A 26,148-nucleotide genomic window follows, 5' to 3' on the forward strand; every position below is an offset into this window, starting at 1 on the left:
CAGCACATATTTAAAATTCATGCAGTTTTAGGGCACATTTTGGACAGGTAGATTGGTATGGCATTAAATTAAACAGCACTATAAGGGAAAAGGATACAGCTGTAAAAGAATCTAAGATTTAGCAAAAACCATCCACAAAGTATAATCACATTACTTTTATTAATTGGCCTGGGGGTTTGATGGTTATATTCTGAAAATGTCCAGAAAACCTCTTAACCTATAATCACATCTGTTGGATAACTGTATTTTCTTATGGGGTTGTTATTATACATAAATATGACACAACAAAGGAAGAAAACAGTTAAGTTATTTAAAGTTATTACCAAATTCTACCAGAATTTTTCTGACAAACACATTTGTTAATGTGCATTTGCTTCTTATAATTTGTTTTTACATCAAACAATATTTTAAGAGTTAAGCATTTTTTAAAAAAAGTTCTTCTGGCCACAAAAGAAAATTGCTGTGGGCTTCTTTTGATAAGTATGACTCTACGTATAAAGTACGCTCAGATACAGGAGGCATCTTTCTATAGAAGTAGTGTTTTCTTGAAACAAAACAGGATTTTGTTTAAGTAAAGCAAGCTAAAGAATGTGTATGAGATATGAGGATGCATCACCATAACAACACTGTCTAGCACCTGTACATTTTTTTTTTCATTTCTAGATGTTTGGAGTAAAGGTTTGTTGCTCATGGTGATCTGGCTGTTTTTATCTGACTGGTTTGTGGGGTCCATGTGGAATATGAATGAGGATGAGCACAAAAACATTGGATTTATTTTAGTACACTCATACATGTGACAGAGGTGTAGAATTCAGTCCAGGTTCAGCTAATGAGCTAGAGAGTTTTGTTTTTTAAAGGGTCCGGCACATGCTTCAGGTAAGGAGAGATCAAGAGAGGGCTATTAGTGAAAAAACCTATCAGGAGCAAGCTAGAGGCTGCAGAAAATCCCACAGTGCTACAGAACTGCTGTTGAAAGAAAAGCCATCAAGCATTCTCTGAACATATACGAATGGGAGAGAACTGCTGACGATATGGTTGGAGCCTTTTAAAAGATACATTTTTCTGAAGATTTTTTTTGCCTAGTGAAGAATATGGGTTTGTGCAATTTGGGATTTGTTGAATTAATTTAATTATTTATTATGCAAGTTTCTTTAAGGCACAGTGCCACAGTTTTTGACTGATCACTTACTAATTGCTGCATTTATTACCTTTGATCACTTGGCACTGTTTTTAACTTTTCATTGCACAATCAAATCACTCAATTTTCCACATCAGCACCTCTTTTGTCTGCCATCCTTATTGTTCCTGCTTGATGTTGATCATGACCATATTCTCATAGTTCCAGAGATACCCCCTGTTGAGGTCCTGGTGCGTGATAATTCGTATTTGAATATTTATAACTAGCCAACCCACGGCGTACCATACGCAACATAATCAGGCCGGTTTTTAGTGATTTTTAAGCACAGGGAGAAAATTAACATTTGAAAAATCGGTAATGTAATAAATCAGCAAGAAAAGCAACATTATAACAATGCACGGAACGAACCAACACAGTAAAACAGTTTGCTGTGGTGCACGCGGTCATGCATCGTAACCAAAAACCCGGTTTATAAAGACTGCTTACTTCATTGTGTTTTAACCTCAGTTGTAAAGGATTGTTTTGAGGATCCCATGGGATACCCCTCGGAAACCGTTTAACACTGCATATGGCGATTCACCTCCGCGAGAAACATGCCTCTATGAACAGTCAACGTGGCTCAGAGGTGCCAGGAGTTGGTGGGCGTGGCTCCTTCTGCGTGCGCCATAGGTGTCTTACTTGTCGGTTGCTCAGTGAGTCCACCCCCCTTCCGGCGTGCTTTCCATGGTTGTCTTGCCTTAGTGAATAATATATATAGATGGACAGTGATGTTGTGAAATAAATTAAAAGCTCCTTATAATAAGGATAAGAGATCAAATTGGGTTTATGCAGATTATTGTATGCTTTAAGGTTCAATAGTCATTTTTTTCTTTCCAAATGATAAATAGTCATTTAGCATTAATAATGATTCAATACTGTTATTTATATTATTATTCTAACTGGATGATATTGTTGCTTAATTGGCAAATTTTGCCTTCCCAAACTGCTGTGAGCGACATACTCGTATATATAAAGAAAAAGGAACAATGCAGAATATCGTTAGGCACTATAAACCTTCTAAAGAATCTCAATCTAACAGACAATGTTGCAAAGAGATAATAAATAAATAGGTCCTGAGGTGCACTGGTGTTCCATCCATGATGCTGTCAGGATAGGCACAAGCTCACTGTGATCCTGAACTGTAAACACCCATTATACAATTTATTCATTTATCCATCCATTTTCTAACAAGTTACTTACTCCATCGTATACAGTCTAGCCCACTACAAGAAACAACAATGCTAAAGAATACAATCTAGTAATTCTAATAAAAAGAGACTGAAATCAAATGCTTTCCTAGAAGCTTCTAAAACTAAATTACTGGACTGGAATGAAAGGATCTAAACCCTATTCTTATTGCAATAGACACAAAATAGAAATGCCGCACAAACATAGCCAAACAAGAAAATTGTATCCTAGTCATTCAACTGAAACACACTTTTGGACTACAGCAGAAAACCAGGGTTCAAAAGGAAATTCACATAAGCACAGAAAGAGCCTTCAAATTCCATACATAAGGCATCCCAGGCAGCAACTGAACTAGAATTTAAGTACTGTTAAGCAGTTATATTAACATCTCTGCCACTGTCCTTACCTCACTGCAATGAAGGCTATACATATTTTTTATTTAGTTTTTTTAATGATGTTACATAATTCAAAAAGTTAACATCATTAAGTCATTGGGTGTAATTAAGAGGTTTCTGGCAGAGATGAATAAAAGTACCTTTTAAATTTATTTATTAAAATATACCTATTATAAAAGTAACTACTACAGATCATTATTATAATGGCACTTTGAAATTTTCAAAGTATATATTACAAACAAATACCAACTCATGAAAGCAAGGGGGGAAAAATCAACTGTTTGTTGAAAATTAAGTGGTCTCATTCAAACTATGCATATGTTAAAGTTTTAATGGCTTTTACCAAATCAATATTTATTTATTCCTTCATCCATATGATTTCTGAACCTACTTTTTCACTTGATCCTACATTTTTCTACTTTTTTTTTAATTGTAGCTTTACCAATTCAGAAAAAAATATGTTAATTCTATTGAGGTGCTTTATAACTTGGATTTTTATTCAACAAAGTAATAAAACTGAGATCATGGCTGATAAAAATGCGACTGTATACACATTCACATCCTCTGGCTTTCTCCAGTTAAACAGATTCTAATGTTGTTTCACAGACTTCATTTAAAAGGAATGAAAAATGAGACATGGTATTGTACATACAATAAGAACACTTTTTTTAAAAAAATGTTCAGCTAAAAAAAAAAAAAAAGCATCACAAAACTACTTTTCCGCATTCTTTGCTTGGTGCATCCAAGCAGACTGTTAGACAGCATATTAGTGAAAAACTCAAACACACTCAGTTTAATAAACAATACAATTTACTCAATACAAATATTACAGAAGATGGATACATATTTTATGCATGTATATACAACACTAAAGATAATAAACACAACACTAACATAAATCTAAGTTGAATTGATTTCTTTGTCTCAGTCACCTACAGTATAAAAAAGGACACAGTCTTATCAAGTATAGTCCTCTGTCTCGATTCTTACCCAGAGATTCACTTTAAGAAACATTGTTCACACTGATCTAGTTTTTAAATGCCTTTCCAAGATTTCAGGAAACAAAATCATTTTTTTTGCTTTGCTTTGTAAGTTCATCATTCTTTTAAACACAATGCAGAATTTGTTCCATTAGAGTTCATATTCTTGATTTATGTATAATTTTGGTTCACTTTTGTTTTTTTATGTTAATGTTACTTTCCTATATTTTGTGCTTTGTGTAATATGTGTGCCACCTGCCAATCACCACCAGGAAATGGCCTCCGCCCTATAAATCTGCAGGGTCTCCCATAGGTCCTAGTGGTACACTGTGAATGCACTATTGGAGACTGTCAATGTCAATGTATTTATATAGCACATTTAAAACAACATAGGAATGCTGTGGACAAAGTGCTTTACAATAAAAGAAGAAAAAAACATACATAGAATTAACATAAATAACAAATAGAAATAAAATAAATGAACATAAATAAAAGTCAGATTACATAATCACAATGAGGAAACCATCAGTATTACTGAAGGTCACGGAATGCAAGTGAATAGAAATGAGTCTTTAGTCTTGTTTTGAACAGTTCAGTTGTAGTTGACTCCTTTATGTGATGAGGTAAAGAGTTCCACAGGCGAGGAGCAGCAGCTGTGAAAGCCCTGTCCCCTTTTAGTTTTACACTTGGTACGAGGGACAACAAGAGACAACTGACCAGAAGATCTAAGCACTCTAGATGGATGGTGTAAAGCACTCAATTCAGATAAATAGGCAGGGACAAGCCCATGTAAAGATTTAAAAACTAGCAACAAGATTTTAAAATCAATTTGAAAACTGACAGGCAGCCAGTGTAAGGAAGCTAATATTGGAAAAACAGAATTAGACTTTCTTCCCCCAACCAGAAAGCGAGCGGCAGCATTCTGGACCAACTGTTACCTGCGTATCAGGGATTTGCTAATCCCAGAATACAGCGAGTTGCAGTAATCAAGGCGAGAAAAGATAAAAGCATGAGTAGCTTTCTCAAGATCCCTAGAAGATATCATCCCTAGATGATCTTACCTAATAGACGAAGCTGGAATAAACAATTCTTGACTACAGAAATAACCTGTTTTTCAAAAGAGAGGTTACTGTCAAAAATAACATCAAGACTGCAGACTTGAGGTTTGCAAAAGACAGAGAATGACTGGTGAGTTACTGTCCTTTAGAAGTTTTGGTGATTATTTTCTGTGCTTATACTGCTTTCTGAGCAGTAATGATAGTTAATCTTGGTCTGATTATTGTCATCGAAAGGGCTGAAGAAGATTCTCAGTCCTGAGGCATTAAGGGCCTATGAAAAGATTTAACCATCACACAAGAAAGGAAATAATTTTACGCTCCTTTGTCTAGGTCGGGGGTTCTCAACCTTTTGTGCAGGTGTAACACCCCTAGAAGTTATAAATATTTTTGTTATAACTAGGAATTCCAAAGCCAGCCAGTAAGTCCCATAGGCACTTACAAAAATGCCCAAGAGGGGGAAGTCCCATCAAAAACCCAGATAGACATGAAAAGAGCCACATAGAAAATCTTTATAAAAAGATAAAAAATTATCACAAAAATTCTCTGTAGGTACATGAAGCTCCATAGAGCACACAAGACAAACATGTGTTTTACCAGCAAATGCAATCCAAAACGAACAAGCCACAATGCAATTTCTATGGCAAAAGTCAAAACACAGAGATCAAAATGATCAGGAATCCAGACAAAACCAAAGAGCAAAGTAGAACATAAGAAAACTCACCAGCTCGGAAGCATATTCAAAATGGAACAGCAGAAAACCCTCCAAACTTATTGGGTAGAGGGCAATTTCTGGCTGTGATTGGGGGACCACCCACAAAAAACATGCCCCAGGGGTAGAAAACAAAGCATACAATAAACAAACGTAACATTAAAAAAAAACCAATATGTTGTACCCTCACCCAGAGGCTTTTGAGTACTTAGAATTTTAAATTATTAAAATATTGAACACTTATAAGGTAAAACTAAAGGTAATATTTCTTTTCCACCCCAAAATATGGTATTTGGTGATTTAAAAATGTATTACAAATAGTTTTTGTGCATATGCATATGTTTTTGTAATTTGTTTAAAGAATAAAGATTAGAAAGCCTGAAATACCTGTACTTTAAATTTTTAACCAATATATACTTTAGAGCTTAACCTTTATATGTGGTACAGTGGGGGGAATTTTCTCACTCTCTGCCAGATGCTGCTTAAAACCAAAACTAAAAATTAAAAAAAAAAATCAGTATGTCAATTCCACATGAATTAGTGAATATCAAAATAATTTTGAATACTTCAATGAACACAAACTCCCTAAAGCTGCTTTTATAAGAAAACATTTCAGATAATGTTTGTCAGAAAATCATTTTTGCTGTTGTGAGAGTGCATCAGTATATAGGGAAGACATTAGCTGGTTAATAACATTTATAGAAAAGTACTACTTAATGGGAATGCCAAAACAATTCAAATTTCAAATTTAAAGCTACCTTTATGAAATCAAACTTGTCAAGATTATTATTTCAGAATTCCTATAAAACAGCATTTCCTCTGATGTTTTCAAGCTTTCTCATGTAAGTGAGCCAAATTTGCTATTTCTTATATCTGTATAGTAATGCAGCATAAGTCATTGAATCGAATGGACTGTTAGTGTAGACATCAATCATACAGTACTGCAGATTGCATGACATTTCCTCCTGTGCCAATTAAATTTGTGTCATATGTGTTTTAGTCATATTTTAGTTTTAATATGAAAAAATAAAAATTACTTTGTTTTTCAAAGACAACAAATACTTTAGGGTTCGTGGATTCATATTTAGTAAATAAGCATGATGTTTCAGTAGTACAGTTAATTGTGCATCTCACTCCGAGATTGTACACTTTCATTAAAATATTGCATATTTTATGACTGAAGAGATTGTCCTTGTTCTGGAAGGCATTAAAGAACATCTGGCCAATCTGAAAGCTTTGAAACACTTACTGCATGCATTTTATTCTGAAATGCTGTGTAGCTGAATGTGTGCAAGGAAGGTACCTATTCCACACAAACGTGAAGTGGATATGCCAGTCAGAAAATGGATGGTTGGACGAAAAGTGCTAGACATGTTCATAACAATCTGTGGATGAATGGGAAACTTCGGTGCCTATATGGTGGTCATATATGGCATGTAGTAACTCAGCTGATGATTGATTGGTTATAACATCACACTCTCAAAGCATGTACAAATCCTGCATTTTTATTTCACAACTAGCTCCTTAATGTCATAAAACTGGTAATAATGAAAGCCTTTATTGCCTATTATATTAAACCACAATACCACAGTCAAATTCCAACCCTGAAAGCACTTCTGGATGTGTAACCACAACAGCAACCTTTTCTCTCACTCAAGATTCAAACTAGCTTTATCTGCATGACAATTATCAACATGTTCCTGTACTAACATAAATAACAAATAAAGATAAAGTAAGAAAGAAGAACACTCCACCCTTCTCACTTTCTTTGCTCAAACATTTCGTTCTCCTTGTCAATTTTTTGTGTTCCCTCAACTGCCACACATTAAGTAGAGTTCCCTTTATATAAAAAGAGCACAATTGCACTTTGTCCTACAACAGTGACTACCTAAAATACCTCCCCAAATAAAGGAATCTATTGCTTTTTCTTGGTGCATTTTCATTTATATTATACTATATATATTATATTATGCAATTTATTTATTGGATATTGTCATTGTTTGCTCTGGCTCCTTGAGCAATACATACACAGAATTAGTAAAAGGGAAACAATTAAGAATGAGGACTGAACTTGATGGATGTTTTAAAGTCCATCTTGGTTTCTTTTTAGCAGGTGTCCAGAAAGGCACTTATGGGACACACCTGTGAAAGTAGAATAAATGTACAGTGGAGCCAACTCAGTCTAGAAAGGTCAAGCAATTAGGCAGGAAAAACTGCGCACTGCAGTACTGCATATGTTACAGTACAAGAGAATTGTTTTATTGAACACACTAATGTAAGAATGCAAATTAATGACAATAATTGAAATAGTAGGCATACTACAAAGATTTGTTTAAAAAATACTGTAATGAACACTATAGACTCTTTCTTAAATCTGTCACTCATTCTGGTTTTAAAGGTGCATTTCACAGAGCAAATGCTTTTAAGCCACTCTAAAACATACAAGAACAGCAAATTAATTTTAATGTTACATTTTTTTATTCTCTAATGGTATTGAATATGATTTTTTCATGATAAGTACTTTCATAAACTCAATCACTTTAAAAGAGGATTGAAAAAATTATGAGGACATTAGACTAATAGTCAGAAGGATGGCACCATTTACAAAGAGGAAACAGTAACCATTAATAGACTGGAGTCTATATGCCTGGGGGAGATCACAAATTCCATCTCTCTTTAAAAATCAGCAAAACCAAGCAGCTGGTCATATATTTCTACATTAAATGGAATATCTTATAGATGGTCAGCATCACTGACAACTGGAAGTGCACACATCTTAGTTATCATCAAGAAGGCTCATCAATACCTTTACTTTCTCAAATGTCTGAGAAAGCCCTAATGTCTTCCTCTATACTTACCAACCTCTAAAGGTGCACAGTGTACACCTTCTGAACTACCTGCATCACATCCTAGTACAGCACCTGTGCGGCTCAGGAGATCTAGGCACTACAAGATGTTGTTGAGTCAGATCAGTATATTACTTGTACCCAGACCTCTGTTCAGAACATATCCAGCATGTTATTTTCTGTTTCTTATTATCACTAGACATCATCTAGAGCTGTCTTTCTTCCTCCTTTGTTCTGGAATTTGGAACAAGGTTATTAGGAATGACACCACTAGATTAAGTGATTGGTCTTACCTATAGCTCATAAGGTTTCTCAACAGCTTCTTATACATACAAATGCATGATTGTTTCTTACATATTAACCGATCAGCCACAACATTAAAACCACCTGACTATTACTGTGTATGTTCTCCTTGTACTGCCAAAACACCTCTGACCAGTCCAGGCATGAACTCCACAAGACCTCTGAAAGTGTCCTGTGGTATCTGACACCAAGATGTTTGCAGCAGATCCTTTAAGTTCTTTAAGTTGCAAAGTAGGGCCTGCATGTATAGGATTTATTTTCCAGCACATCCCACAGATGCTTGATCAGATTGACACCTTGGGAATTTAACGGCCAAGTGAACACCTTGAACACTTTGCAAAGTTCCTCAAACTTTTCCTGAACAATTTTCCTAGGGTGGCAGGGTGCATTATCCTGCTGAGAGAGGCCTCTGCCTTAAGGAAATACCATTGTCTTGAAGGGGAATAAGTCGTCTGCAACAATTTTAAGGTAGGCAATACATCTCAAAGTAATATCCACATGAATACCAGGAACCAAGGTTTCCCAGCAAAACACTGCCCATAGCATTACATGGCTTCTGCTGACTTGCCTTCTTCCTATAGTGTATTCTGCTGCCAAATTTCTCTCCTCAGGTAAACAACAAGCATGCGCTCAGCCATTAACATGATTTTAAAAGAAAACACGATTTGCCAGTCCAGACAACCCTTCTTCCATTGCTACATGGTCCAGTTGTGATGCTCATCTGAACACTGTAGGCACTTTCAGTGGTGAACAGATCAGCATGGGCAATCTGAAAAGTTTGCCGCTTTAATGTTGTGGCTGACTGGTGATTACATATATCATACAAGCAAGTAATGTATGCCATGCTATCAAAATGAAATCTTGAAAAACTTTGAACAGCCATGCTATCAAAATGATGTTAATGAAGGATTCACATACATGCAGAAAATTAGGGAGTGCACGTGTTTAGGTAATCTATTCTTACTTCTATTTGTATTACAATGTGCTTTATAATGTCAGGCATCTTGGATTTCATTGGTTGAACTGAGAAGGCCATTTTGGGAGCAGTAGGTACAAGGCTGGAAACAGGAATCAGTATCAGTTCATTTGTAGGGCTCAGTAAATTAACCTAAGACATACCTGTCAGACTTTGGCCAGATAGATGCAGATATGAACACAAAAATTGTCTACTTACTATAAAATATTTCTCTAAACTTAAGATTCTTATGTTAGTAGGCCATTGCATAGAAAATGCAAGTTTAATACATTTTATTTTGCAAATTCCAATACAGTACAGGGTAACAGGGTCATGGAACTTGTCCCAGCACTGAAGAATGTAAGGCATGATACAATACTGTATGGAACACCAGTCCATTACAGGGCACACTCAAAACATACACTCACTCATACTGGACACATTTTGAGTGGTCTTAACCCAAAATGCATGTCACTGAAGCTCTGAAAGACACTTTTGAAGTATCTCAACAAATTATAGTGTGTAAGCAAGAGTTAAACAATAAGAGCAACTAGCTTCAGAAGACAATATGTTATCAGTATACAAATAAAATCATCTATCATTGAGATTTTTATGTTTTGTTTTACCTTTCATGGATTTTGCCTTGGGACCATTAAAGCACAGTCTATAAAGAATACCAGAGCATATATGCTGTATGACCAAACCAGCATCTGTGTTCCAATCAAGTGTTTTCATATAAAATAACTCATTAAACACTATATTACATCAGAAGAATTAAACAAACCCACAATATAACAATGCAGTAGATACTGTGATATGTCTAAAAATCAAGGAAGTCTGTAGATGGGCTGATATCTCGTGTCCTCTTTAGAGAGTGGCAGATTTAAGAGTAAAGCAATATTTAAAAAAAAAAATCTTACTAATTAACATCAAAAATATAATTACAGCTCACTGAATTTTTTGGAAGAACAGATTCGGAGCTACCTGAAATATTATTCTAAGCAACAATTATCAATCACATTAAACAGTCAATTTATCACATGCAAATGTATCAGACAATAACTTGGTCCATCATTTACTCTCAGACATGCATCAATTCTGCTTAACAACTATTTAACCAGCAAAACTTAAGCTACCCATATTTTATCATCTGAAAGCTTTTTCATGCTGAAATAAATGAATGCCAAAGTACATAAATTAATAAAGATGTCCATTATATATAATTCTCTTAATATGACGGAGTAGATCAAAATGTCTTCCTAAAATTTCCTTGTAGATCATTTCCAAGTTTAGAAATCTGCAACTAAAGGCTACTGTCACTTTACATGTATTCAATAACTCCTGAATATATTCACATATTACTGGGCTACAACATGAACTCTTAAGGTATTTAAATGGAAATGTTTGGCATAGGTCAAATTCTACAATATTCTAGTTGAAACAAAGCTACTTCAAAATAAGAACAAATTATGAAGAAACAACCTGTATTATTAATATAGCACACTTCTAACTAGACAGACAACAAAACAATTTACTGTAAACACAACACAGAATTAAAATATATACACTTAAACACACTTCAGCAACTCACTTCATTTATGATACCTTTTTTCATTTTTTTTATAAAAGCTGTACAAAGCAGGAGTCAGATCTCAAACACTTTAATTGCTCACAGATGGACTTTATTCAACTAGATTTAATCAACAACTGCTTACTTTAGAGCCTAGTTAAATTTGTCATAGCAAATGGGCATGAATAATTAATACAATCAAATTTCTGTTTTATATTTAGAGTTCATGGGAAAAGATCTGTACAGTTTTTCTTTTATCTTGCAAGGTGGCATATTTACCTATACAAAAACAGGTGCTGCGAAGTGCATTCAACCCAACTATGATACTTGTAATCCCAGCAATAATTAATAAAAAAAGGAAAAAACACTGAGCTACATAGAAATTTTGGTCTGAAAGGACCTTTAGACAAGTTGAACACCTGATGTGAAAATTCCACAATCTAAATAACTGTTCTAAAATCTCACAGGAACACATTTCCTATAGGGAATATGTTATCTTTAACTGGCTCACCTTTTTTTATCTACTACTAGCTGTAAGGGCTTGCAGTACATCTGTTAGCCAAGTATTGCTGCATTACAGAACCAAAATGTTGTTAAGGTATTGTTGCGTTGCATTATGTGACTACGAAAAGCACATGTCACCCCTGTTTTAATGAGTTTCCAGTATCCTAACTGCTTCTTTTAGATTAAGTAGAATTGTTTCCTATACTTCAGGCCAACATACACTAGGATTTTGGACTGCTTCGCCAACTACATGATTTAACGCCCACCATTTTATCTTCGATGATGAGATTTTGATGAATCTCAGCATTTTAGACCTCCCTACTTTCTCGTATACAAAGTATAGGGAAGGTTTTGGAATCCTACAAAAAATCCATTTCAAGATTTTAATGAATCTCAACATTTTAGACATCCCTGAGTCCAAAAGTTCCATTTTTGGAATTAAGTCTGGGTGTGTGTGCGTATATAAACACAATAACTTGAGAACGCTTTCACTTAGGTCAACCAAATTTTGCATACAAGTATTAGGTACAAAACATAGATTTCTATTAAATTTTGGGCTATTTCCACTAACCAGTCCGATTTATTCAACTTTACTTTTGTAATAATTGTTCAATATATTATTCATTTGATTTGATTTATTGTTGATGGTTCTTTAATGTACCCAATATAAAAATATAATCATTATCTTGCGGTTTACTCCTCAAATATCTACTCCCATATCTGAGTATACGAGAAAGTCTAGGGGAGACCACTCACAATTTTTTTTTTAAATACAAGCCTGCCATTTCCTTTATTAGCTGCCTACCTCTGCCGTGTTTGCAGGATAAGAATCTACTAAAAGTATGAGTCTTTGATACAAAATTCAGAAAGATGCTTATCACAGAGAACATTCAATACACTGCAGTCAACTCACTCCTTAACTTTTCTTTGCTTGCTCTCAATAGCAATTAAAAATTAGCACGTTATGGAAGCAAATGGTACAGTACCCAATTAGCACAACTGTGGTCATTGTTAAGTATCTGTTTGAATGCAATATTTAGAAGGGGAGTTGAACATTAAAAAGCATTAATCCCACTCAGTTGGTGAACATTTAGGGATTTCTGCTAATAATTTTAAAAAGTACACTAGTAGGAACTTTTAAAATAGTAGAATGTTTTCAGAAAAAAGCCAAGTGCAGTACTTTATGGACATCTTCATTAGTAGCAATAATTTCCCCTCAGTGATTAATAAAATATATCAAATCAAGCCAAAAAATTGTGATTGGAACAAAACCTGTAGCAAGTAGAATAATCGGAGATTCCTAGTTCAAGGTTGTATTTTTACGCATAAAGTACCAAATGGTTCTGTTGCAAAATTAAGATCAATTCCAAAAACTATACTAGCTTCATAAAAAGAATAAATAATTATCTCATATTATGGCATATTATGATGGTTAATTTATTTCCAGATAAGTTTAGAACATATTTTAAAATCCTATTTCAGAAATTTAAAACTAAATGGTTAATTGGTGTACTTCAATGAATGGTTAATTCTACCACAGTAAGTTCTGAAATATTAAGCAATCTTAAATGCTAATTATCTAATTCTAAAAATAAGCAAAATTACTAAAGCTGTAAGAGCATTTACTACAAACCTGGCAGTGATCTTCTAGGAAACACCCTTTTTATGTCATTGGCCATAAAATGGCATCAGACTAGAGTGGTGGGCTGCAGCAGTGAGACTTTACCGTAAATTACACTTAACTTAAGAACACAATGTTGGAAAATAAAATCAGACACTAATGTTAAAGAAAACGGTAGAATGTTTATGATTTTAGTATGCTCCCTTAATTTGCTAAGATTATGAAGGAGGGCTTTAAAATAAAACTTGTTTTTATACATGAATAATACTAAAAAAAATATTAAAAAACACCTAAAATGTATTTACCTTATCACTTTCAAAGGAGCAAATACAGGCCTAAACCACCACAGAGACACTTACTGGAAAAAAAAAAATACAGGGATGTCACAATTATTCCCACTGGTGTGTCAGCGGGACCCATAATTTGGCTCTCAGCAAGAACATAATTATGATGTTCTTACATTTAAAGTAAACTCTTCAAATGAAAGTAAAATCTAAATATGTAGAAGTGATTTAGGAATAGTATATCATTGTTTTACCTGCGGGTGGCACGGTGGCGCAGTGGGTGGCACTGCTGCCTCGCAGTTAGGTGACCCGGGTTCGTATCCTGGGTCCTCCCTGCATGAATTTTGCATGTTCTCCCCGTGTCTGCGTGTATTTCCTCTGGGTGCTCAGGTTTCCTTCCACAATCCAAAGACATGCAGGTTAGGTGCATTGGTGATCCTAAATTGTCCCTAGTGTGTGCTTGGTGTGTGGGGGGCCCCCGCCCAGGGTTTGCGCCCTATGTTGGCTGGGATTGGTTCAAGCAGACCCATGACCCTGTAGTTAGGATATAGCGGGTTGGATAATGGATGAATGGATGGATGTTTTATCTGGCTTGTCCGTCAGGGTTGCCATGGCAACAACATAAGCTTGCCAGAGCGGAGATACCTTTCCAGGTAAAATCATAGTTTGCCCTTGTGAGATTAACAAGATGCACAATATCACAATTGCACATCACTATTTTTATCTAGCTCTGTAGGCTGCGTTACACCTTATCACATCAGAAAACCACCTTCAATGTGCCAGTCTTACTTCTTTTCACTCCATCTCTGTCTTATCTTCTGCCTTCACTACTTTCCTAACAATAAGTCTTTGCCTTATCGCAACTCCTGATTCAAGGCTCATATATCTATTGTATGATACCACTTTAGATAGTGTCTAACAGATCATGATCCTGCCATACCAATTAGACCAGTTATTAACTTAAAGCTGTCTGCCCATAAGAACATTGTACCTTTTATGTCTAGAAGGGAAGTTAATGCTGACCCCAAGTCTGACCCTCCCCCAGCCCCCCCCACAAACTGTATTGAGCTTCACTTAACTCTGATCTCAGTGTAGTTCCTTCCAGGGATCAAATGGTATTTAACAGCTCCAACATTCTACTTGCCTTACGGTCCTACCCACACTGACCTCTGGATGGGAACTTTCTAAATGTAGGTTGGGTCCTTTGCCCAGCCACCTCCATTTATTCTCCAACTTCCCTGACAGGCCTATACATAGGGCAAATTGGAATTGATTTACTGTTGAAAAATGTTATATTCTATCATTCACTGAAAATTACTAAACACCTAAACTGACCTAAACACTTTGAATTTATGAGAGCAAGAAATTCTCTAAATCTCTACAATAGCTAGTTTATATGATTAATATAATATTAGTTAATATATACTGCATATTTTAGGAAGACCCAGGGACACTCCCTTCTATACTAGACTATGTTAATATGGGAGAATATTTAGCTTATAAAGCCAGGATAATTTGTTAAACACCATTAAGAAAAACATTAGGTTGCACCAATCAATATACTGTACATATGAATAGTATAACATATAACACTCCCAAAATAATAAGATAGAACTAAGAGTCTTTGGCAAACATCTTATCATTAAAGAGAACTTTCTTACATATAATACTGCAGTAAAAAATCTGATATGTCATATTGTCGCATCATCTCCACTTTAAATGATTTGGAAACAAATGGTACAGAAAGTACAAAAAATCGAAAACTCAGAAGCACTCACAAACTTACACAAAAAGTTTTCTTTAACATTAAATAATGTAATTATTGTGTGGTGATAAGTGAAGATCTGATGTCATTGGAAAGAAAATCCAAAACATCTGAATAATGTATAAATAAATAAATAAATAAATAATAAGATGTGTGCTATATTCAAAATTACAAAACAAACTTGTAACTTGCTATAGTTATGCATACAGTATATTTTATCTGAAATGGAAATATTGCCTAGCCTCTCTCAAATATAAAAATAGGAGATGACAACAGCTTAAAAGTAACCTTCATATATCAAATCGATACACACACTGTATATATTGTCACTAGAGTGGGTTCTGTGGTGCTCAAAAGACTTCTTACTACTTTTTTATGCTAGCAATCTCAAACAATTTCAAAGTCAACTCAGGGATAAAAGATGCGTGTGAAACCTTAATTTATACCAATACAGCAAATTTGGCAGAGGTTCTTCAGAACAGACATCATTCCCTTCAAGCAGCCAGAGTTGAGTAAACTTCAATGATGTTTTTTACTTCAAAAGCAGACTCTGGGATTGTTGGTAGCTGGTTTCCATTCTAGCCTGTGACATTATGAAATAGAGAAGAGTGATAGGCAGAGTACCCTCTATGGACGTAACCAAAAGGGGTAAACCAACATCTTATTGTCATCCATTACTTTAAATTATGTCAGACTGTAGCTCCAGAAATTGCTGACACACTGTCATTTGGTTTCCAGTCATATCTATTCAAGGAGTGGATGTATATGTGGTCCTCATTAATAACAGGTTGGACTGGTCTTGTTACACAGAGGAACTATATAAGAAATGGCAGGGCAGGCTCTTTTTCCTTTAATGTCTCAAGTGACATACTTCACATACTCTACAACTCGATTTGTATGCTGTGGTATGCTGGGTTGGTAACATCACTTCAAGACAGGCCACCAAATCAACAAATTAATTAAAAGGGCAAGCTCAGTTACAGGACCCACTCTGGAGCCCATGGAGGTACAAGGGAAGCAGAGAGTTAAAACAAAACTGATTGCCATTATGAACATATTATGTCATTAACACTGAATACTTTCAACCAACAAATTATTCAGCAAATGTGTGTCAAGAAATGCTACTGGAGCTCCTTTATACTAACAGCAATACATCTGCATAATGCTTCACTGTGACTGTCAAATCATATGTTTTCTTGCTTTTTTAATTTTCTTGCTTTACATTCATACAGGTGTGTGTTTAGACCATAGTGTGTATATATATTTATTTATTTATTTCTCTATTTATGCATTTATTTATTTAAAAAGCTACTGTAAAAAGCCAAATTTCCCCCTGGGGAGAAATAAAAGACCTATCATACCCATAAACTATCATAATCATCATAAGTTAAACATGTGAAAGGCACCATATAAATAAAAATTATTATTGTTATTATTATTATTGGGCCCTCAGAACCACATAAAGTTGTGAGTTGCAGTAGTAAGTGAACAGAGTTTCGTTATCAGAAGCATTTGGCTGTTTAATGAGAGCCCCATGTGTTTCAATTCTCAGCCTCTCTTGACAATCGGACAAAGTGTTTACCCTCTTTGTTCTACCAAAACCTTTCCTGCAACTTTGTCCACCTGATGAATGAGATAACTATTATTGACAGGTTCAGCAAGCTGCAACAAACCATTTGCTTTTGTAGCAACACATGCTATGATCCAGGATGGTGTTGAACTGTGAAAAAAATGAAGAGAGCAAACTATACCATCTTATTCGACAGATTCTGTCTTTATTCCCATAAAGCCACTGCAGAGAAATGGTCAGTTAGAAGGGTGAAGTAGAAGCCCCGCAAATAACATAGTGACCAAGTTCCCTATTTGACTGCAAGACACTCTTGCTCTGTAGTTGAACAATTTCTTTTTCTTAGGCAAATTTGTTTTGCTGTTCTTCCCCTTCGAAAACTAATCAAAACTGTAGAGGTATTAGTCTATATAATAAATGTCTTTCTAAAGTCAGGACGTCTTCTAATTGAATATGAAATTCAATGTAAGCAAATGTTAAATATTACACATAGGGCATAAAATTGGGAGCTTTGATACATAAAAATATACCTAATGAGACTGAGTCACTTGCTATATCCAGAAAGTATAATGTGCTTAAACCCTTTAATGCATTAGTGAGGCCTCTTCTGGAATACTGTGTACACCTTTGGTCTCCACTTTACAAAGAAGACAGCAAAGTAGCAAAAGTCCGAAGAAGATGGACTTTGCTGACTGCAGGACTGTGAAGAATAAGCTACGAGGAACGATTTAAGAAGTAAAACCTTTCAAGTTTACACAACCACAGATTAAGAGGTGATTTGCCTGAAATATTCAAAATTATAAAGGGAATTAGTACAGTGAAACCCAACTGTAATTTTAAAATGAATTTTAAACTAAAACGTGGCGATGCAAGTAGTTTGAAATTTTTTCTTCATACAGAGAACCATAGATAAATGGGAATATGTAACCAATAGTATGTTAGACAGTTGGGGACCTTCAAAACCTGACTCAATTTTACTTTAGAAAATTTACATGGCAATCTTTGTTGGGCCAAAAAACTAGATCTTGTCAAACGTGCTGTAAGGCTTTAATACGTTTTCACAGTAGTCACTTCAGACTATTGTAATTTTTCTGAACTTTTGTCAAATTATTTGAAAGTACTGTGCAAATTGAAAATGAAAAAATAACCTTATAAATGGGTATATACCAGCACTTCTTTAGATTTTGTCATGTGTGTTTTAAATAATCTATTACCTATCAAATATCTAAGAAAATTTGTTTCAGACAAACAATGTCTGCATGCTATAGAATATGTGGTTAATTTGTGGTTCCTACAGACCATAAAACATTACCTAGAAACATGTAGGGTGGGCTTCCCAGTCATTACTGAAGAATACAGTAATGTCTAAGTAAGCACCCAAGTATTCCACATGAGGTTTTAAAATTTAAGTTATCACACACTGAAATGTTACAGGGCTTCCATGAAGCTCAAATGGTAATCTCATGAGCCTGTCCAATTCATTTGGGCTTTAAATGATTTAATTTGTTGATGTCAACACCATTGTAGGCCTGATCACCAATAGCAGTTACACCATTTACAGATGTATAGTGCTATCATGTAAAAATCTCTCTGTAAATATGAGCAATACCAAGGTGCTAGTCTTAGACTTGAGAAAGCATCAGGCAGACTACATTCTCATCAAATATTGAAGAGATTATTGTGGAAAGGGTCAACAACTTTACATTTCTTGGACTCACCATCACTGATGGCCTTAAGAGGATACAAGACATCTCATCTATTGTAAAGAAGGCTCAACTTTATCTCCACGGATATCTAAAACAAAGCCTGGATGTTTCAATCTATACTTGACAACTTCTACTGGTGCACAGTGGAGTCAATCCTCACCAGCTGTGTAACAGTATATCATGGTTTGATACCCATATGACTCAGAACCACAAACTACTAAAAGGGTTGTTAAAGTAGCGATGAATATTTTTAGCATACAATTACCCTCTGTTCTATATATATATATATATATATATATATATATATATATATATATATATATATACTGCTCAAAAGAATTAAAGGAACACTTTTTAATCAGAGTATAGCATAAAGTCAATGAAATTTATGGGATATTAATCTGGTCAGTTAAGTAGCTGACTGTTTCTTCACTAGTTTTGCATTTAGCTACAGTCAGTGTCACTACTGGTAGCATGAGGCGATACCTGGACCCTACAGAGGTTGCACAGGTAGTCCAACTTCTCCAGGATGGCACATCAATACGTGTCATTGCCAGAAGGTTTGCTGTGTCTCCCTGCACAGTCTCAAGGGCATGGAGGAGATTCTAGGAGACAAGCAGTTATTCTAGGAGAGCTGGAGAGGGCCATAGAAGGTCCATAACCCATCAGCAGGACCAGTATCTGCTCCTTTGGGCAAGGAGGAACAGGATGAGCACTGCCAGAGCCCTACAAAATGAATTCCAGCAGGCCACTGGTGTGAATGTCTCTGACCAAACAACCAGAAAGACTTCATGAGGGTGACCCAAGGGCCCCATGTCCTCTAATGGGCCCTGAGCTCACTGCCCAGCAGCATGCAGCTCGATTGGCATTCGCCATAGAATACCAGAATTGGCAGATGCACCACTGGTGCCCTGTGCTTTTACAGATGAGAGCAGGTTCACCCTGAGCACGTGACAGAAGTGAAAGGGTCTGGAGAAGCCATGGAGAACATTATGCTGCCTGTAACATCATTCAGCATGAGCAGTTTGGTGGTGGGTTAATGATTGTCTGGGGAGGCATATCCATGGAGGGTCACACAGACCGCTACAGGCTTGACAAAGGCACCTTGGCTGCCATTAGGTATCAGGATGAAATCCTTGGACCCATTGTCAGACCCTATGCTGGTACAGTGGCTCCTGGTGCACGACAATTCCTGGCCTCATGTGGTGAGAGTATACAGGCAGTTCCTGGAGGATGAAGGAATTGATACCATTGACTGGCCACCACACTTTCATGACCTAAATCCAATAGAACACCTCTGGGACATTATGTTTTGGTCCATCCAATGCCACCAGGTTGCACCTCAGACTGTCCAGGAGCTCAGTGATACCCTGGTCCAGATCTGGGGGGAGATCCCGAACAACACCATCTGTCATCTCATTAGAAGCATGCACCGATGTTGTCAGGCATGTATACAAGAACACAGGGGCCATACAAAGTGCTGCGTACAATTTTGAGTTGCTGCAATTAAATTTTGGCAAAATGGACTAGCCTGCCACATAATTTTTTCATTCTGATTTTTGGGGCGTCTTTGAATTCAGGGCTCTGTAGGTTGATCATTTTCATTTCCATCAAACGATGTGGCATCCTTCCGTTCCTAACACATTACCCAGTCTATATCAGTATAGATATCCAAGAGGATTTCTTTTTCCCATTGAGATCTGATGTGTTTTCAAAGTGTTCCTTTAATTTTTTTGAGCAGTTTATATATATACCACACACTATTCTAAAAAGGCAAACAGAAATATTTAACATCTCCACCACTATCCAAAGTGACTTTTCTAATTTCTCCAATCATCAAACAGTGTAGGACCATAAACACTTGTAACACTAGATTCAGGGAAAGTTTTTTTTCCAAAACAGGTTAATAAATCTACTGTGCAAGTCACATCAGGATGGTACGGAGACGCTTATTCACTGCATTACAGAGTTTGGTACCCTTAAATGTAGTGTGATGCTTTCCCAACAACAAGCCCTTGATTACTTAGGACCTAAAAAGTTTCCAGAATGAGATAAATCGGGCATTCAGATCTGGTGATAAAGAGGCTCTGAAGGATGCCCAGCAAGTGCTGAAGAAAAAGCTGAGTGAAAGAAAGGAAGCTTACAAAATTTTAATGACAATTTTACTCAGAATAACATGAAAGATTTCTAGAAAGGACTGAGCATACTGTAATAACTAGACTCAGGCAATTCAAGGCTTATATGCTAGAAAATGACATGGACAGAGTCAATATCACAAACCAATTATTTAATAAATTTTCCCTTCCACTGCTTCCCACCTTCCTCCAATGACCAATTTCCCCACACATCTCTTGTACATCAACGACTACGACTACTTCAACTGGAATGATCGGTGATGAGTCCAACTATGACCTTCAATATGAGCTATCCATACTTGATGACCAAGTGAGGAGACAAACTGAGGAAGCTACATAAAGGAAAAGCCGCAATACCAGATGGAGTCAAGTACTAGAGTTTGTAATGCTTGTGCTGACCAACTTTGTGGTATCCTCTCTCACATGTTCAGTCTGTCATTAAGTCTGCAAAAAGTACAGCTGCTGTGGAAAACATGCTTCATTGTTCCTGCTCCAAAGAAGACAGGTGCCTCATCGCATAATGACTACAGACCAGTGACACTTATATTTCACATCATGAGAGGCTAGTCCTGGACTATAGGAGTCCTCTTGTGGTAGACCACCCAAACCCAGTGTAGTTTGCCTATTGGACAATGACTGAAATGGAGGAGGCAATTGTCTATCTGTTCCACAAGGCTTACACTCACCTGGAAAAGGTGACAGCACTAAGGGGATTAAAATTTCTGATTTCTCTAGTGCCTTGAATACCATCCAAAAATCCCTGTTAATGGGTAAGCTCAGAGATATGCAAGTGGATGAGCCTATGGTGCCCTGGACAATGAACTATTTGTCTGGCAGACTTGTAAAACTGTGACAAGTTTAGTAGTAGACACAAGAGAATGTATTTGTTCTATGTTTATATGGCTAGATACCTGAACCACTACAGAAAAGGACTAAATATACTGTATTTTCCTCTAAAAGCTCCAGCTCTGACAATGTATATGCAGGTAAATAAGCAAAGTTATAAATTATTTTATTTAACTTTGTCATCTTTTCTCTTCTGCACCAAATGTAACTCACCTTTTCAAGGGTAGTTTGCACTGTACTGAATTGGCTAATGAACTTTGTCAACTATCAAAACATTTTTACAATTAAAATCTGAAGAGGTCAACTAGTTTTGTTAACTGGACTTTGTTCACCAAAAAGCAAAATAATATCTTGCACAGAAAATATGACATGTTTACATTTGCTCACAATAACTGTGTAATCATACCTGCTAAATGGAAAAAGGTATACACATATTTAAGCATGGAATAAAGTTATAAATTCTAAAATATTAAATACCACTTACCAAGATCATGAATTTTAGGGAGTACATTGTGTGTGAAGTTGGTGTAGGAAGCAATTCTTCCTTCTGGAGATGCTATACCCACGTGAGCTTCATAGACTCTCAAACTCTGTGGCTTTTTTGGGCGTGGATGTTTGAACTGTAGAGTATACAAGTAAGAGAAAAATTATCTTTCATACACAGACTATCATTAAACTAACTCATAATAATATGAAGCATTCAAGACAATATAAATTACATAACCTGATGGAAGGAATATTAGTAGTAAAATAATTTTGTATTTCTGAAAGCCATCAAGTTACTATTATATTCACAATGAATATAAATTAACTCACCAGACAGTTACAGTAATCTTCACATTATTGAAAAACTTTAATCGTGATTATTTTTAAGTAAATTTACTTCTGAAAAACATATTTAAAATGTCACAAAAAAACATAAAAAGGAGGAAAAATATTACTAAATACTTTTAACCTGATTAAATTAGTCACTACATTAAAGTAACTAGAACTCATTAAAATTAATTCCAACATAAAATAAAACATGACTACACCAGTGCCATACTAGCCAGATTCTTTGTTTTTGTGATTTAAACATTTTAAACACTTGGCCCTAAAATAAATGCAATACACCTGCTACAGTATAACTCCTTAAAATATATTTTAGATTACTTTTGGCATTTTTAAAGAAATGAAAAAGTCCCCATATAAATTAAACTATTAATGAATGAGCACTGGTCCATTTATCTATGTCAAAAAATAATGTAATTTCTACCTACTATAAATAGACTGGAGAGATCAATGCACTCATTAAAATTTGGTGCACGTGCAGTAAGAACGTTAAAGAAAAATACCCATGAAAGACAAATGAAGAAAACAGAATACTTTTCTAAAGATGACCAAAAACCAGTACCAGCATTAAGTGGAACAAATTTCAGTGTGTAAATTTCAACAAAAGGCATATTCGTCCATCCATCCATGTGTTTTAACAAACTAATAAGGGTCAGGGGCATTGAATATTCCAGCAATATCTGCACTACACAGCCAAGAACATGCATAAATATAAATGAAATTTGAGAATTAAAATGTATTAAAAATACAAAATTGCCAAAACAACTGTTGTTTAAGGGGGGTGATTCTGGTGATCACTTATAATTTATCCAGAGATATACAGTGTTTGCTGAAGGTATTCAGGTCCCTTCACTTTCTACACATTTTATTATGTAGTAGCCTTATACTAAAATAATTAATGTTTACCCTTCCTCAAGCAAGACTCAGTGACTCAGGATGGCAAAGGTAAAACAACATTTCAGAAATGTTTACAAATATGTTAAAAATAAATAATTTAAATATTACATTGAATATTTAGACCCTTTACTCAGTACTAATTTGCAGGACCTTTGGCAACAATTACAACATGGAATCTTCTTGGGTTTGACGCAACATGGTCCGTACAGCAAGAATTGGAGATTTTCTACCATTCTTCTAGGCAGATCTTATCAAGTTGCTTTAGGTTGGATGGAGACTGTGAGTGCACAGGTATTTACAGTACCTTCCAGAAATGTTTGAATGGGTTCAAGTCTGGGCCACTGAAGAATATTTACTAAGCTGACACTAAGCCACCCCTGTGTTGTCTTTGCTTTGTGTTTTGGGTCACTGCCCTGTTGTAAGGAGAAACTTCTGTTCAGTCATAGTTTCCAGAGTGTTTTGGAACAGGTTTTCATTAAAGACATCTCAGTACACTTGGTAAATTCAACTTTCCCACAATCCTGCCTATTCTCACAGACCCTGCCCCTGAGACACCATCCCCACAGCATGATGTTGCCACCCTCATGTTTCACAGTGATAATGGAATTATATAGCACAGGTGATGAGCGGTACTTGGTTTCCTCCACAAACAGGGATCATAGAAGATTAATATATGCATGTATATAATGGCACATGGCAATAAATAGAAAAATAAAAATCTAAGCTGAAACAATTTCCCTTTTTTTAATAAATTATTTTTCCATTTGTAACTATTGTCCAGATTCTAGATATGCTTCAGGAAATATTCATTATGGTCTAGCTTTTAAATAATGTTGAAAGATTTTTGATCTCTTTGTTAGTTAAATAGAAAGACCTTCTGTAAGAGTATGTTTAAGCAAAACATCAAATAGTCTGAAGCAACTGCGGAGGTGTTAGAGCTAGCAGTGGCAAATTTAATGGAAGGAGCTTTTGCTCTCATAAGTTTGTTTTCTTTTAAATTTGGAAGGAGGAATTTATAAAAGTATACTACCGAACATATTCTTCTAACTTACCTACAGGGTTTTAAGTAGTATTAGCCCCGGTACAAAGTAATGATGATGTTTAGTCTTTAGCCCAGTTCACATAATTTTTAATGGGTGAAAGTGATGTTTGTCCTGAAAGTTTCAATGTTATATGTGGAAAGTGAGCGCTCTTTGTGTTCTTTTGCACGGTGTTGTACCAGCCAGTACAGAAGTAACAGTCTTTGAGTTCACATACATTGATCCTCAGTTGTGAATATAAAATAAATCTAATGAGAGTTATTGGCAGGTTAACTGTTTTTCCTTCATCAAGACAAACATGTTGCTCTTATGTAATGTCCCTTTTGCTTGAGCACCTCAATTTTTTTTATCAAGGGTGGATTTGATACAGTACCCACACAAAACTCCTTTAATAGTTATCCTGCACTAATGAGGAGGAGCAGCATCGGGATTCCCACTGAAATAAGGGGATGCTCAAGTCCTTGTTGCAGGCTGTAGACTAAGCAATGGGGATTCTGCTATGGAGGAGCAAATGCTGAACCATGGCAGTGTTACTGCAGAGGGCAAAGTCTAGTGCTGCCACTGGATTATAAAGGAGGGCAAGGACATTTTTGCCCCAGGTTTCTTGGGTGCCCATAAGGTCAACCTTTAGTCAAGACTTAGTGTAGGGTAAATAACAGTCATTCTCCTCCATGACCATAAAATAAAACAGGTCAAAACTAGGAACCTGAATGTTTGAGTCAAGGTAGAAAGAATGTTATTAGGTGATGATTGATAATACCTTAATAGATGGAAAGATCCAGAAACAACAAATCAAAAGAGAGACCGATTCTAGCAGTTGTACAAAGAAATTTATCATAAGGAATCTCACTTTGGCTAAATTAAGTAAGAAAGAAGGGGTGGCAGTTTGATGTAAAGTGGGCAAAGATTACATCTCTAATCTGAGAGCTGCAGTGCAGGTCTCGTGTGTCATGCCACCATGTCACTTTTTACTGCATTTTTAAAGAAATTACAAAGTGTTTTTCTTGTTTTATGTAGTATAGATCACTTCTTGAAAGGTTGCTTTTATAAGAGTCGAGCACTAAAATGATATTTTTTTTTGCTTTTCTTTGTTCATTCTGTTTTTGTTTTTATTCGGACATCCTTAAAAGATAATTTCATCATATTGGTTGAAATGTTGATATTCTGACTTGTTAATTCAAGCAATGAGTCAGTTTTTGCAATACAAGGATCTGTCATTCCAACATTCACCATTTTTGTCTTTTGGAGATGGCATATATTTTGACCAGTAGAGATTACTGTATAAAATCAACACTGTTCAACTCATGTAAGTAGAAGTGTGTTGTCTGTATTGGCATCCCTGACTTGCGGACTCCATCTGTCACTTGTCAAATACACTGTGTGGCACACAGGTAAACCATGTGCTATTTTGACCAGGGCACAAAGGCAACACCAAAACTAAGCTATTTTAAAAGGTGTCAGATTCCAAACACATGGCATCATATGAAAAAGATAATACTTAGGTGTTTTACGGAAATTGCTGGCAAGAGGCAAAATACAAACATTTCTTCAGTAGAAGCTCAAAACACTTTAAAAAGGTCTGAAACAAGCACAAAAGCATTAAATGTGGGGAAGGAGAATGCCAGCTCCATGTACTGTTGAACTTTCCAAGTTATATTAAAAAATTAAAATGGAAAATGATGCCAGGAGTTCAGTATGCACTAGACATTATAAAGATAATAAGAATATCACTGCTGTCATATTGATTGTTAAGTTTGTTCGTTTATAGTTA

The 26,148-nt window shown here is 35.6% G+C and overlaps 1 protein-coding gene across 1 annotated transcript in view; it reads right to left on the reverse strand.

Annotated features, from left to right (window-relative positions):
* Window positions 1-26,148, reverse strand: part of LOC120523552 (1,4-alpha-glucan-branching enzyme-like) — a 918,458-nt gene that overhangs the window by 604,277 nt on the left and 288,033 nt on the right. The window contains exon 5 of the mRNA XM_039744954.1: window positions 22,094-22,229. Coding sequence (XP_039600888.1) covers window positions 22,094-22,229 — 136 coding nt within the window. The remainder of the gene's footprint in view (window positions 1-22,093; window positions 22,230-26,148) is intronic.

This window comes from Polypterus senegalus, chromosome 2, assembly GCF_016835505.1.
Source record: "Polypterus senegalus isolate Bchr_013 chromosome 2, ASM1683550v1, whole genome shotgun sequence".
In the NCBI taxonomy this organism is placed as follows: domain Eukaryota; kingdom Metazoa; phylum Chordata; class Cladistia; order Polypteriformes; family Polypteridae; genus Polypterus; species Polypterus senegalus.